The sequence below is a fragment of the Anneissia japonica genome, unplaced genomic scaffold, assembly GCF_011630105.1.
Source record: "Anneissia japonica isolate Jap-2015-1 unplaced genomic scaffold, ASM1163010v1 scaffold2236_len207018_cov178, whole genome shotgun sequence".
NCBI classification, from domain to species: Eukaryota; Metazoa; Echinodermata; class Crinoidea; order Comatulida; family Comatulidae; genus Anneissia; species Anneissia japonica.
Window position 1 is genome coordinate 188,883 of NW_022746879.1, and position 15,645 is coordinate 204,527.

At 34.1% G+C, this 15,645-nt stretch overlaps 1 protein-coding gene across 3 annotated transcripts in view; it reads left to right on the top strand.

Annotated features, from left to right (window-relative positions):
* The window catches only part of LOC117120330, a 14,586-nt gene extending 585 nt beyond the window's left edge, over positions 1-14,001 (top strand). For 2 of the 3 annotated variants that reach the window (XM_033265351.1, XM_033265352.1), the window contains exons 2-7: positions 3,711-3,946; positions 7,517-7,582; positions 9,042-9,155; positions 10,331-10,459; positions 11,719-11,761; positions 11,902-14,001. In XM_033265351.1, the coding sequence (XP_033121242.1) occupies positions 3,725-3,946; positions 7,517-7,582; positions 9,042-9,155; positions 10,331-10,459; positions 11,719-11,761; positions 11,902-12,032 (705 nt within the window). In that variant the 5' untranslated portion in view covers positions 3,711-3,724 and the 3' untranslated portion in view covers positions 12,033-14,001. Of the gene's footprint in view, positions 1-3,710; positions 3,947-6,193; positions 6,260-7,516; positions 7,583-9,041; positions 9,156-10,330; positions 10,460-11,718; positions 11,762-11,901 lie in introns of all 3 variants that reach the window. The other variant, XM_033265354.1, reaches the window with a different exon arrangement.
* Positions 14,002-15,645: the final 1,644 nt, after the last annotated feature.

Below are 15,645 nucleotides of genomic sequence, written 5' to 3' on the forward strand. Positions count from 1 at the left end.
GGGTGGGGCTAGTGGAGCGAATCGAGTCTCACTTGGCTGGGGGCCCAGGGGGGCGAAGGCCCCTGGAAGCCACGGGTATTTGATGAATTATGGCGATTTTTTATTACTTATTTCATAGGCATCGAGTTACTATAATATCATGTAGGCTATGCTTTCTAATGTTGAAATCAGCTTCCAAAACCAAAACATTTTGAATAAAACAAGAAACAAAGAGTATGCAATGTAACCATCTAATTTATTTTCAAATCCTCATTCTTGAAAATTAAATTCTATATTTTGGAAATTTTGCATTAAGTCTGTCAACCACGCTGTCATGGTCGAGGTTGCTTCACCTATCACGATGTATTCCAACCATCATGAGGCTATCTAAATGAGCATTTGTCATAACAGAACGCAAATTATTTTTAATTAGTCTCATTGAATTATTATTATTATTGTTATTGTTGTTGTTGTGATAAAAAGTTAACAAACAATATGGTGGCTAAACAAATATTACATGTAAATATTTTTTTTTATTTGTTTGTTCCCCGACAAAATATATCGTCCTCCCCGACGGGGGGCTAAGCTTCCCCGACGGGGGTGCTATAGCCCCCCAGCCCCCCTCTGGCGCCACCCCTGAGATACCCTACCACAAATTGTTATGTATTTGTAATCAATTCTATTATTATATTATTAGGACCCTCGCTCGTAGGGCCTATATTTTTTTTTTGAAAATTTTGTAGTAAATCATGCCTTTGTTGCTATTTGTCTGTGTGGCTTTCATTATCAACGTACATGTACGTCCATTTAAATTGTGGAAAACAGCGAATTTAAGTTACTTTTTATAACAATCATTGTATACATTTTGAATTATTCAATCATGAGATTAAAGGTTGATTTGATTTAAATTTCCATTCAGACTAAAAATATGAAGAATTTCAAGAGGCTTTCTAGTGGGCTTAAGGCATGTCGCTCACAGGATTTGCCACATCCAGGCCCTAGCCATCACCTCTTAAATAATAATTATTATTGGCTGCTGTTATCAATGATGTTGCTGCTATTATATTACTATTATTGTTTTCATAGCCTATTACATCGCAACCTACAGCAGCCTGTCTCGGTAGAGCCGCTGTGACAGTGCTTTTCTACTGCATGGCATATATACCTATCTATACAAGACTGTAAACATTAATATTTATATGCAATCTTGCCCAAGTCCGTTCCTCAAAAACTATTTATATATTACCCAGGAGTGACGCCCAGATGGGGACCGGAGGAGTGCCCTGTTGAGGAGATATACCTCCCCCTCCCAATAAACAAAATTTAAATCCTAGTTTTACAAACATGAAAATGTCATACAATTTGTTATTTAATTTGTTGTGCCAAATTAGTAAACTAAAACATTACCTAGTAAAATGAGGCCTAGGCATATTTAGATAATGTTTATATTAATAATTAAATAAGTGTAAACTGTATATTTATTAATCGGACATAGGCTTAAATCTATTTATAGTTGTTGATTTATAATGATTATTTTATTTTTTTCTGTTAAGCTAAAAAGAAAAAATCAATTAAATTTAATGCACTACAGTATTTGTACACCCAGCCAGGGCTGCGAAAATTGATACCCAGAACACAACCCACCCCCTACCCTACAACACATTGGTTGCCCTACGATAAATGATAATTTCATAACTGTTTTTGAAAGCTTCCCGTGAAAATCATTGCGTTTACGAGGCGGCAAGTGGGAACCGTATCCATTTTGTTACGTTGCGTCACGTACAAAGTGCAAATTCAACTTTCCGTAAAGAGGGGGATATGAAATTGCTGGAAGAGCATTTCCTTACGTTACGTTGCGTACGTTCCATTGCGGCAGGTTTTCTGCAACTGGGAACCAACCTTAAATAGACTGAGGCACATATTCAGCTTAAATAACTACCAATTCATTTTGTTGCAATTTCTGTATGAAGTACTTAAACTATTTGAGGAACTTTAAATTTCTGAATTGTAGAATAAGATGTTTCTTTTGACTACGATGGCCAATGAGTCAGAAAAATGTTAGTTGTATGACTCTCTATATAGTCTAGGGCTAGGCCTGTGTTCATGCGAGGAGGCTATGCAAAAATGTTCAAGTTTTCCATTTGTTTCTTTTACTCCATTTCAAATCTAGCTGGTCAAGACTGTGGCGTTTATTAAAGAAATGTTTGCCAAGGCTTTTTGATAAGTTATTTTAAGATAAAATGTACAAATAAATAAGTTTGAGGAATTTAAAAAGTGTCAAAATTAAAGGCTTTTATTGTGTGAAAAAACTGCCACCTAGTTGTTTGTTTAATGTTTGGTGACGAATTTGGTCTATAACTGTAGTTCTTTGAAATTAGCCACATCCGTTTTAGGTGGTAGAGAATTCCATTTTGGAATATAGCAATCTCTCAGTTTACTAAAAACAGAAGTGGCACTATTATAACAGATCCTTGGGGTCCTACACAGTAGCCTCCCCTGTCAATGAACTACCATTCCTCACACTTAGAGTTTTTTTTACCAGTCAGGAAACCTTTGATCCAGTTCAGGAGTTTACCTTGAATTCCTTTGGCTTGCATACTCGCGTATAAGACAAGGCTTAAAATAGCAAATTACGATCGAAAAACAGGGGGGTCGTCTTTATGCACAACATACCAATTTTGTATTTTTAAAATCATGTTTCGTCTTATGTGCGGATCATCCGTAACACAAATTTGCTATTGCAGTGAGGCTATTAATGTTATGAATGAATGCAATTTTGAATACGGGGAAATAAATTTTTATGAACATTTAGAAACTCATAAAATGGTATTATTTTTGGAAGATTAGTCTAGCTTTCGACTTCGTTTTTAGCTAGCTGGATGCAGTACGAAGACCATAAAATGCCAGTGAAAAATAGGAATTCTGACGATGACTCAGGGGGGTTGTCACACCAGGGGCCGGATTTATCAAGTTTAAAAATCAGCTTAAATTGGTCTTAAGTCTATTTTCTTGCTTAAGTTTTATCAATATTGCTTAGCTTAAAAATTGCTTAAAAGATTAAGATTTTGCTAAGATGGTTTGATAAATCAGTTTAGAATATTTGATTAAGGACATTTTAACTTTTTTGACTTAAGACATTTGCTAAGCTGAGATTGATAAATCCCAGCCTGGAATACAAAAGTCTAAAAATCTGCTGAATTACTTAGGGGCATCATATATGGGGGTCCACTGTTCTCCCAATTGAAACATTTTTACTAGTAAATTTGTCCATATAAGCCAGATAAGAGCACACAACATGAAAGTATTGCCACTTGTAAGTGGAGTTCAATGGCTTCAAAAAACAGCAATAATACATAATCATTGCCTAGGCCTGGACTGGAATGATGTTCATTTATTAAAAGAAGGCCAGCCTAGGCTACATAGGCCAATACCGGTAAGTGCTTTTTAAATCCTACCAACACACAATTTACTGGTTGATCAGATATTTTTACTGGTAAAATTTGATGGCTAAAACGGCTTCAGGAGAACACTAGGGTCGCCTTATACGGTAATAAGCTTTGCGAGTCAAAAGTTTTTTGAAAGTCCAAACAGCAAGTTTCCCCTGGTGAAGCAGCTCTAGTGTAACTTTCCATACAGTTAAAAGCCACCCACCTGAGCACCTTCCCAGTTACTCCCCATTGAAAAATCAAGTAATTTTTTTATATGCTGCACCTTGTTTTATTTCTTTTCAGTAAACTGAGTTACCATGACAACAAACGTACAAGTGCAAGCTCCAATAGCTGGTCAGGCAGTTCTCTACCAGCCAGGTCCAGTACACCCTCCATCATCCTGGAACAAGAAAGCGGCGCTAATAACCGGCTATATGCAGATAGGTCTGGCAGTGCTATCCCTTGCTTTTGGTGTGGCTTGTATTTTTTCTAGATATTATTTAGTGATTATTGCTTTTCCAATCTGGGCTGCACTTGGGGTAAATACAATATTTGAAAATACTTAATTTGTTGTTCCTTTCCTCACATTTACATCATATATTCCACATTCATTCTTCTAATTAAATTTTTGGTAGTAACTAGTTTTAAATTTTTGGTAGTAACTAGTTCGCTGTCATGATAACTAAAGTGTGGTAAGTCCAATTGGTTTCAAACTTGACAGAATGCAAGATGGTAATAAGAAGATAGAGTTCATTGTTTTTGGTACGTGCGTGGATATGCTCATTGCTAATTTGCATAATTGATATTTCACTAATCAGGAAATTTATGCTAGTTACTACGATACTAAATTTTGGCAAGTCTGATTGGTTTCAAACTTCACAAAATGCAAGATGATAATCAGAAGACAGAGCTTAAATTGTTTTTGGTACATGTGTGAATATACTAATAGCTTTTTTGCATAATTAATATTTCACTAATAATCAGGAAATTTACTTCAGTTACCAAATAACTAAAATTTGGTATTAAAATCCAATTGGTTTCAAACTTGACAGAATGCAAGAAGATAATAAGGAGACAGAGCCATATTATTTTTGGTACGTATGTGAATAAGCTAATTGCTCATTTGCATATTAAATTAGTATTTCACTTATCAGGAAATTTACACCAAATACCATTATAATTTCCATGATGATTGTAAAATTCATTTGTGTTGTCACAGGCCCGTAGGCAGGTGGGGTGCAGAGGGTGTGGACGCACCCTCCCAAATTCCAAAAGGTCCACTTTTTAAAACCTGTGATTTCACAAAATCGTTCCTAATTATCATAAAATGCTATAGCATGCATTGCATTATATATTTGCTAGCTTATCTAACCGTTGATTTTTAATAATGTGGTATGAAATTTGTTAGAAATTTATCGTCTCCGTTGATTGCAGATTGATCTATATAATATGAAGAATGTTATCTATAGGCCTGCAGATGTACGGGACATAATAACGTTACTTTTTCAGGTCCCAAAAACACCCAAATTAATGAAAATTTGAATGAAATATTCATGAATTATGTGTTTGAGAAATCTCAAAATGCTACTTTGTCACTTTTCTCACAAACCCCCTCTAGGCCTCTGCCCCTGGACCACCAAATTTCAAAAAGTCCACTTTTTAAAACCTATTACTTCACTAATATCATTCCTAATTATAGAGAAATGGTATAGTATGCATTACATGTTTTTGCCCGCTCTTCTACCTGTTGATTTTTAATAATGTGCTATGAAATCTGTTGGAAACTGTCAGCTCCAGTGATTGCAGATTGATCCATGTCATCTGTAGGCCTACAGATGTATTAGAACATGAAAAATTACAATTCCGCAGTGGTGGATTCAAGGGGAAGAGCCCCCTAAAATTATAAAAGAAATGGAGAAAAAAGAAAAATCATAATTAAAGTTTGTCTGAGAGTGCCATTGCCGGCCATTTTGAGGTGCCATAATCATAAATTTTCTTACCTTAGCCCCAACCATGGTGGGGCTGAGGTGGTATTGTCCATCTGTCTGTGCAAGTTCCTCCCTTCACTCCCACCCTCTATTTCTCATTCTTTACTGTAGGTCCCTAGACAATACATATTACAAATTATGGATTTTAGAAATCCATTAAAAAAGGCCCTCAAAATGGTAATTTGTCGGAGCTTCCAGAAGATTCGCCCCACCCTCGCGGAGATCCCTAGGCAGTCGCCCATCGTAAGGTCCACTTTGGTTGCAAAACGCACTTCCCCATCCAAAATCCTGCCTACGGGCCTGTGTCATCACTGCTGTCGTACTGTAAATTGTTTCAGACTTTACGTATCAATTCACACCATGGGGAGACTGTGCTTTTACTGTCAGGGTAAAAGGAGCATTTGTAGCTATACATGTATGCATATTCATTCCACAGAATGCATACCTCCGTGCAGTGCCTGAATACTGAACAATATGCAGGCTGTGTATGATGGGAAGTTCCACTATGATCAAGGGTACAAAATTTAATTTCCATGACCTTGGCCTTGTCCTTTGATTCCCCCCCCCCCAAATGTAATCATCTCTTTCTAACATTATCATGTACCATTCCACTAAATTTTATGATGATCCATTCCTTAGTTTTTATGTAATCTTGCTATAAGGTCTAGGCAGACAGTCCATGGGTGGTGAATAGATAACCTCCTTTACTGAGGTAATTAGCTGTGCACACTGGTAAATAGCAAAACAAAGTGTCAACAATTCCAATGTGTGTCATTAAAAATTAATATTTTTCTGCAGTTCTACCTTGTGGCTGGAATTCTAGGAGTGGTTGCAGGACAGAGTGATGGGAGAAATTCATGTGCTGTAAGTTACACATCTTGAGCCGGCAAAAGGCCTGTTTAAAGTATCTATTATTATTGATTATTATTGAAAGTGACCCAAGCATTCTGGTAGAAAAACTATATTTTTTTAAAAATAAAAAGCCAGTCTTTAATTTTCAAGACTTACTTGCCAACACAAAGGCTTGGAATATCACGTTATCTTGATTTTTATCGTGAAGAAGTCAAGGCTTTCCCTGTTAGGTGCAAAGAAAATAGTTTAATTTTGAATGAAAAGAAAGCAAAAGCGATAATTCTAGATTATAGGAAAGAAATCTTTACCACTTGGACTGCTTAACATAAATGAGTCTATGACGGAAGGTGCTAAAAATTAAAAATATTTAGGTGCCACTGTTGATAGTGAATTAAATTAGGTTGAGCAGTGTAAAAATACTTTTGTAAAGGAAACATGTGTCTGTTCTTCCTAATAGAAAATTGAATAAATTTAATGTAGACAAGTCAACCTGTTTTTCTCAGCAGTACTTGAAAGTGTCATTGCTTTCTGCTGTGTTGGTGGTGTAGAGAGCAGCTAGCTCAGTCGGCTAATCTGGTGGTAGCCGCTGTGTGTGCGCTGAACCGTGGAGATCTCTAGGTCCCCGGTTCAATTCCCATCGCTGCCTCTCCTTGTGTTTCAGCTAGAGGGCTGAAATACAAGTTACAATAGCGCACCGTATTTCGGATGAGATGTTTAAGCCATTGGTCCCGTGTGCATTATGGCCCATGTGCACGTTAAAGAACGCAGTACACTCTTCGGAAAAGAGTAGGGGATTGTCTCCCGGTGTACTGCCCAATCACCACCAGAAGGACCCCACTGGAAATAAGTCTTCTTCTAGACTTTCGTGGGCTATCCTTGGTGTTAACACCGAATAAATCCAATCCAATCCAAGTAGGGTAGAAAATAAAACTGTCATCCAGTGTATTCTAAACAAATCTGGTAAATTACAAAAATTAATTACTGACTTAAAGTAACAATTGTATTAACGCAAAGACCAAAAATATTCAAAAGGATTTAAATCATCCGTTAAATTGTTAGTAGGAAGCTTTCGATTGCACGACGATGGTAGAACGCTGTCTCTTATACACATCTAGATGTGTATAAGAGACAGATATGAAGAATGTTATTTATAGGCCTGCAGATGTACAGGACATAATAACGTTACTTTTTCAGGTCCCAAAAACACCCAAATTAATGAAAATTTAAATGAAATATTCATGAATTATAAAAATTAATATTTTTCTGCAGTTCTACCTTGTGGCTGGAATTCTAGGAGTGGTTGCAGGACAGAGTGATGGGAGAAATTCATGTGCTGTAAGTTACACATCTTGAGCCGGCAAAAGGCCTGTTTAAAGTATCTATTATTATTGATTATTATTGAAAGTGACCCAAGCATTCTGGTAGAAAAACTATATTTTTTTAAAAATAAAAAGCCAGTCTTTAATTTTCAAGACTTACTTGCCAACACAAAGGCTTGGAATATCACGTTATCTTGATTTTTATCGTGAAGAAGTCAAGGCTTTCCCTGTTAGGTGCAAAGAAAATAGTTTAATTTTGAATGAAAAGAAAGCAAAAGCGATAATTCTAGATTATAGGAAAGAAATCTTTACCACTTGGACTGCTTAACATAAATGAGTCTATGATGGAAGGTGCTAAAAATTTAAAATATTTATTGATAGTGAATTAAATTAGGTTGAGCAGTGTAAAAATACTTTTGTAAAGGAAACATGTGCCTGTTCTTCCTAATAGAAAATTGAATAAATTTAGTGTAGACAAGTCAACCTGTTTTTCTCAGCAGTACTTGCTTTCTGTTGTGTTGTTTGGTGGTGTAGGGTAGAAAACTATAAAACTGTCATCCAGTGTATTCTAAACAAATCTGGTAAATTACAAAAATTAATTACTCACTTAAAGTAACAATTGTATTAACGCAAAGACCAAAAATATTCAAAAGGATTTAAATCATCCGTTAAATTTTTAGTAGAAAGCTTTCGATTGCACGACGATGGTAGAACGTAATGATGTCGCTAAAATCATCTGCGCATACGAGAATGTTAAGTGTTCCTCGTTGTGTGGATTCTAGGATGCAATTTGTCCAAATCTATGTATGCAGAGAATGTTGGATGCTTGGTAGGACGGTCATGCATCAGCTCTGTGTTGTTGCACAAATCTAAATCCCTCTACTGTCAAAAGATGCGCTCTAAAGGAAATACTGTAATATGTATGTAGGTCATTTAAATGTGGGACAGACGAATACAAGAATTCATACCATATTCGATTAGATTGTATTGGACATTTTTGATGTTGTTATATGTATACAGCTGCTGTCCAGTATTTTAATTGGCCTTATTGTTTTAATCTGAAATTTAATCATTTTAATTTTTTTAACTGGAATCTCTTATTCTTTTAGTAATTTTAAAATTTTAACTGAAATCTTATTTATTCAACATTTTAATATTTTATTACTTACTATCTTGTTGTATTATGAATGCTTCAACTGTATCTTGTTATTGTCTGTTTGAAGTTGTTTTTGTTTTAAGTATTTCACTAGCCATTTTAATGTATAATTTGTCTTTATGGAACAAATGTTTTATATAAAATGTGAATGACAAGAAAATGTACTTAATCTACTGTGCTATTTCCATATTGGACAAATAACATTGAATCTGAATCTGAACGTTGTTACTGCTGTATCATCATTCATCATTTTCTCATATCTTGCAATTACCAAGAGCTGCCTGTATTTATACCAATGGTTAATAATCCTCTGTTACAGATTATAGGTTGTTTGGTGATGTCAATACTTGCAGCTGTGACGGCCTGTGCCCATATCATTGTTGGTAGTTTTTCTACAGAAGTTGGTCTTTATTTTGATGATTATTATTTTGAGGTAATTTGAAGGACTATGTTTCTCCATTTTTTGGAATGTTTACCAATATTTTGATTTTTTAAAGGTGTAAAAGATAATGTAATAATAGAAGGTGTAAGAGGAAGGAAAGTAAGGTATTGAGAAAGGGAAGGCATAAAAGGAATGGCATGGAAGGATAAAGAGTAAGAAAAGAGGAATGGATGAAAGAAGGAATGGTAGGATAAAAAAAGAGATGAGAACTGTAAAGGTAGAGAGGAAGAGAAGCAAGAAAAAAATATTGAATGGTAATAAACATAAGAAAGGAAAAGGAAAGAAAAGATAAGGAAACATTTGAATGAAAAAGGAAGGAAATAGTAAGGCAGGTGAGCAAAGTTCAGCCTGACAGTGATTATTTTGCAGCCTGCGAAAATGAATTAAAAATCCTATGTGTGCGGCCTGCAAACCATCTTTGACTAGAAAATACCTTGTCTTTTACAGAACAATAATCATCTTTAAAAAGTAATATTAAAACTGAGGATAAAGCAGTATAAAAGCAGTGCATGGAAGTTTTTGGAAGCTCACTGCAAATGTATGTTTGAGTGTGGCCATTGGCGTTAAATAAAAAAATTCACTTTCCCACTCCAACAAATTTTTAAGGGAACATATGAAAAGATAAGAAGGGACTTGGGTTTGGGATATACAGGCCAAGTGTTATTGGAAGGAAAGAAAAGCCAAACACATCAACAAAATGTAAACAATGAAATAGTTGAATAGTTAAGAAATCTAAAATAAAATGGGAATGAATAAAGAAAATGGAATGAGAAGGTAATTGAGATAAAAACTTGGTTGAAATTTTTAAATTAAACAATTATAATTGAAAAAGAAGGAAAAAAAAAGAATCATAAAATTAACCTGTTATTTTTTTGATAAATATCTGATTATTTTGATTGCAATAAGATTTTGCTCATTTTCTATCATCTTTTCTTTTAATTCTGATCCAGCTTTTGCTTTTAATGTAAAGCTCATAGAGGTTTCTAGCATTCTGCGCTATATAAAAATAAATATACTGTTGTTATTGATAAAAGAATGGAGTCTACATTGTGATGAATATATTGCTTCTGATTCCATCACAATATTTTGATTTCAGTAGTACAGTATGACAATTGATCATGTCAGAAAAAAATTGTTTAAAACATATTATTATTGTTTATTATTAGCGTGATGGATGGTACGTTGTCAACATTCTGAGTGTCCTAATTGGAGTGGCTGAACTTGTCACAGCCATTGTTTCATCTGCATTCATGTGTTGTGGGATAAATTGTTGCTGTGAACAACAAACACCAAATGTGAGTTATACATTTTATTAAGACAGTCTTTATAATTATATGTTTTTATCAAGGTCAGTATGTTCAGTTAACGGTGGCAGAGCCGAGGGATTAGCCCTCGGTGGAAACCAGAAGTGACCAGCCCACTACCCTAGAGAACACCTACGAGTTGACGGCTGGAGGGCAGTGGTTCGAAGTTTTACATTCTTTAAGTTTTAACATTCATTTACTTTAATATATAATATGTATATATATATATATATATATGAAACACTAAAATGAGCACTTGTGGATGCCCCATCAACCGAAGCACACACTCGTCCAGATGCTGAACAGGCGATGACGAACACCAGCATAGAGTAGAATAGAACACAAAGGAGGGAAATTCCTAATTTTACTGTGTGGTACCACAAGACCACACATTTTAAATACAGTTCATGAAACAATCCTTTACATATACAGTAGTTACACTTTACACAAAGCAAGGAAGGATATTACCACTCACCGACAACGTAGTGGCAGGTTGGAAACACATAATTTTCATAATGTGCCCATATATGGTCATGATGTGCCTATATATGGTCATGATGTGCCTATATATGGTCATTATGTGATGTCATGATGACCATATTTAGTCATGTCACATGTTTTTGTAAAATAAAATTTGATAGTCTTGACAGGGCTTAAGAATAGTAAAAAAGAGTGATACTGTACAGCGCACTAATGAACACATAGTGAATGCAAACTGTACAAAGCTTGGAGATAATTTTTTATACGAAATAAATTGTCAAAGCAGAGGATAAAAGAATTTATAATTTACTCTCATTTAAATTTCTCATATCACATAAATTATTAATTTCATATCCAATGGTAGCCCCATGGCTTGAGCATTCTGGCTGTTTTTATTACTTGTGTTTGAGGGGGTTATCTGACATATGTGCTGCCATACTTGAACATAAATGTCCTTGATATAAATGATATTAAATTTTTAAAAGGACACAGCAAAGGCATATTTAACAAACTTTCACTAACATAAATTTATCCAATACCTGTATAACACAGTCACACAAATGACATAAATATATAAATAAATCTTCATTGACCGAACCAAAGAAGTCATTGATTTTATTGGCAATTTTCAGTTTATTTCTCCACTAGGAGGCATCCTTTATTCCCTACTGCGATACAGGTCTGCCATTGTTTATGAGACAAAAATTTAGATTTTTAGTCATAATTGTATTAATATCTAAAATTTGTACACCTTTTCTCTTGCATTACAGGTTGTGGGCCAGCAACAGTATGCATCCTATGTTGTTCAACCTGGTATGTTTGTTTTTATGTCTTCATTAATATTAAAATTGCCTTATATCCACCGTCCTGTATGCATGTCACCATGCAACATTTAATAAATTTTCAGTATTTTACTAGTTTTTTATTTTAAGAATATTTGCTATCCATCACAGGTCAAGTTGTCAACCAAGGTCAGGTTGGTGTCCACGGAAATCCCATGATGCAACAGCAGGTTATGGTTCAACCTCAGCAGCCGCTGCTTGTCTATACGGAACATGAAACAAAAGAAGTTCCTCAAGTCTGATTTATCTTCTGTATTCATCAGTTTCCATATAAAACTGAAGATATTTTAAAATAATGTAGTTAAAATGTATGAAGTTATATGCTAACATAGCAGGGTTAGTTTCTAGGTGTCGATATTGTATTCCGTAGATTAATTTTATGATTAATATTATTAAGACTTGATATAAATAATAATAAATGATAATATAAACACAATTTTCATACTTCAGCAAAAATCACAGATGTCTAGGTGCTATTTATACAATTTTTCCCAAATAAACAAACGAGAAAAGAATAATCCTTACTCTAGACTCATAAATTGAGCATGGTTGACCTTTGACCTCCAGTAGCTCAATGCTTTTTAATCGACTTGGTCAGGACTTCTCTTAAATTCTACCTCTGCTTCTCCCTCCCCCTCCTCATTTTTTCTATTTAAGCCTTTCATTTGGTATTTTTATGCCCGCTTCTGTTACTAACCTAGCTTGCCAAAGCATTTATCTTATTTATGCTGATTTTATTACCTTTTTAACATTTACAAATATAGTATAACATGTATAACCATAATATTTGTTCAGGTATGACCTTGTTTATTTGAATGCTGTACACAGTTAATAATAAGTACTATCTGTTTGTTGTTGAGACAGAAATTCAGGATTTTAGATCGTGATCTGGCAAAGTTTTTTATGAACCATATTATATTAGGTGCAGGTATGACCTTTGTTTATGCGAATACTGTACACATTAGTTAATAAATAACTTTTAACTTTAGACAGAAATTCAGGAAATTTAGGTTGTGATCAAACAACCTTTTTATAAATGAAAACAACCTTTTTATAAATGAAACCATAGTTATGCTTATTTTATTACCTTTTTAACATTTACAAATATAGTATAACATGTATAACCATAATATTTGTGCAGGTATGACCTTGTTTATGTGAATGCTGTACACAGTTAATAATAAGTACTATCTGTTTGTCGTTGAGACAGAAATTCAGGATTTTTGGTCGTGATCTGGCAATCTGTTTTTTTAATGAAACCATCATGATTTTTTTTCTGGAATCCTGCTGGTGTGTGCTATTTTTTCTTTCCACTTCATTTTGGTTTTTACAATGTATTATTTGATTATTGCCTTTGTAATCTTTTTTTTTTTTTTTTTTTAGCAGTGTTACTTTTTCTTCTTGAGCCTACTTCTTATTTTTTCACAAGTGTGCAATATATGGAACATGAAATTGAAAGGGATCTTGATTGTGGTGACATTTGGCCAAATTAAATCATTTTAGTTTTTATATGATCATGATCATTGATATCATCATATGATCTGGTTTTTTTTTTCTGAAATTCTAAAAGTCTTGAATTTTGATTTGTGTACATTTTTGTACTTAGTGGCCTCCTTCAACAATTTCCTTAAATGACTCCACATGCAGGCGCTGTTCAATATCAAACCACAACCACAGTTCCTACAGTATCTGTTAACATAATTTTGTGATAATCTTTTTTTTCTTTTAAGTCAAAATAGGCAACCTAGTATTCTCATATGCCTATGTTTCTAAAGTACAAGATCACTCATTCAAATGAAGTACATGACCAGTATTTTTTTTTGTATTTTTTGCTGTCTACAGCAGCGGTTCTCAAACTATGGGTCATGACCCAATTCGGTTGCCTAAATTATTAGAAGATGACTCTTCTGGATTTTTAAAAAATTGAATTTTATATCATGCTGCTAAAATTTACTGAAGTAAAGAGAGTGCTTTCTAAGAACAATTTTTGAAAATTGTACTTCAATTTTTGAGTGTCTGTTTTTAATGTCCCAAGAAATGGGTCGCGGCAAATTGCTTGAACATTTGTTTTAGTCATCAGCTAAAAAGTTGAGAAAAGCAGCTGGTCTACCATGTGTACTGATGTTATACTTCTGCATTCTATTATATTGTGCTACTTTTAACTTCATCGATTTGTTTTGAATATATTTATAACCATTTTTAGACTTGTAATTGTGTTATGTCAATTCAATATGCAATACGTCAGCAACATGATAATAATAATGATAATACTAATGTTGATAATGATAATGAGTAGTTTTCACCGCACGACATTAACTTTAACTTTAGTACCCATGCATCGTGATAGCTCCGCCCCTTTTGTAACAAATCAAAATACCAGTCGAGCACGTAAAATTCTGAAATTAACGTTCGCCGCAAAGCAAGATGAATAAATTAATTATGACGTCGTCTGTTAAGGTTAATGTCGTATGGCGAAATCTACCTATTAATAATAGTGTTGATGATGATGGTGTGATGCAATATTCTGTTATCGCCCATTTAATTTTATCAACTTAGGCTCTCTCCACAAGAGAAAACTTAGAAATTCAAACAAGATGTACATTACCTAAGGATTGCCACTATCAAGTGGCTCTCCCAGTGGTGGCACCAGGGTGGGGAGGGGGACTGAGGGAGCTATAGCCCCTTCGTCGGGGAAGCCTAACCCCCCGTCGGGGAAGATTAGTACATTCCGTCAGGGAATTTTAAAAATATTTTTACATGTCTGTTCATTTAGCAACCATATCGCCTTCATTGACCTATTTTTTTTCATCTCATCACAATAATAACAAAAACAACAACAATAATAATAATAATAAAACATAAATTCACGTACCGTTTTATTGTAAGTTATCCGACTAGCGTATATATTACTTTTCACATTGAATTAAGCCCTTGAAACAACAGATATTTTTTTTTCAGTGAATTAATTACGTTCAAACATCTATTGGAACTTAAGTCAGCAGAACAGTGTCAAGTGTCAAAACAGCGTTTTGACACAATTTCTTTTAAATGTCAGTGCATTTTAATGTTATGTATTGAAATAAAAAAAGAAATAAGAATACAAATGCCCCTCCCTCCGTATAAAAAATTCTGGATCCGCCCCGGTCAATGAGACTAATTAAAAATGGTTTACGTTATACTTTGACAAATGCTCGTTTGGATATCCTCGTGATTCTTGGAATACATCTTGATCGGGGAAGCCAACCTCATGGTTTACAGATTTCCAGGCAAAATTTCCAAAAGACATTAAAAAACATACATGAAGTCATGCTACGGTAACTTGATGCCTATCAAATAACTAATGAAATTCACCAAAATTCATCAAATATAGGCCTGTCTTATATTTTAAAGAATAGTTTTATATCAATTATTATCTCCGACGAGGAGCTCTAGAAACACTCAAATGATTGATTGATTAAAAGCTGATTGATTGATTAATAGATCTTTTTTTTGTATGGGCGGCGGTTAGGGCCAATTATACTCTAGGCCTCTTTCTATTAATGACCATATAGGTCTTATGTTGCATATAAAAGAGAATAGAAAGGAGGAAAAAAATAGGAAGAAGAAAGCAAAAAAAAAGAAGATATACATAGGCCTATTATATAAGGAAGAATCGATATATATTTGTACTTCATTTATAAATTACCTTTTTACGAAATCTAAATAAGTTCAATTGATAAAATATAAGTAGAAAAATGGATGCATATATTATTATTATTATATACATATTTAGTTTATTGTTGTCTTTTTAAAATTTATTTTCTTTCTACCTCTTTACTGGGTCCTAGCGAGACCTACTTCTAGCTAGGACCCAAT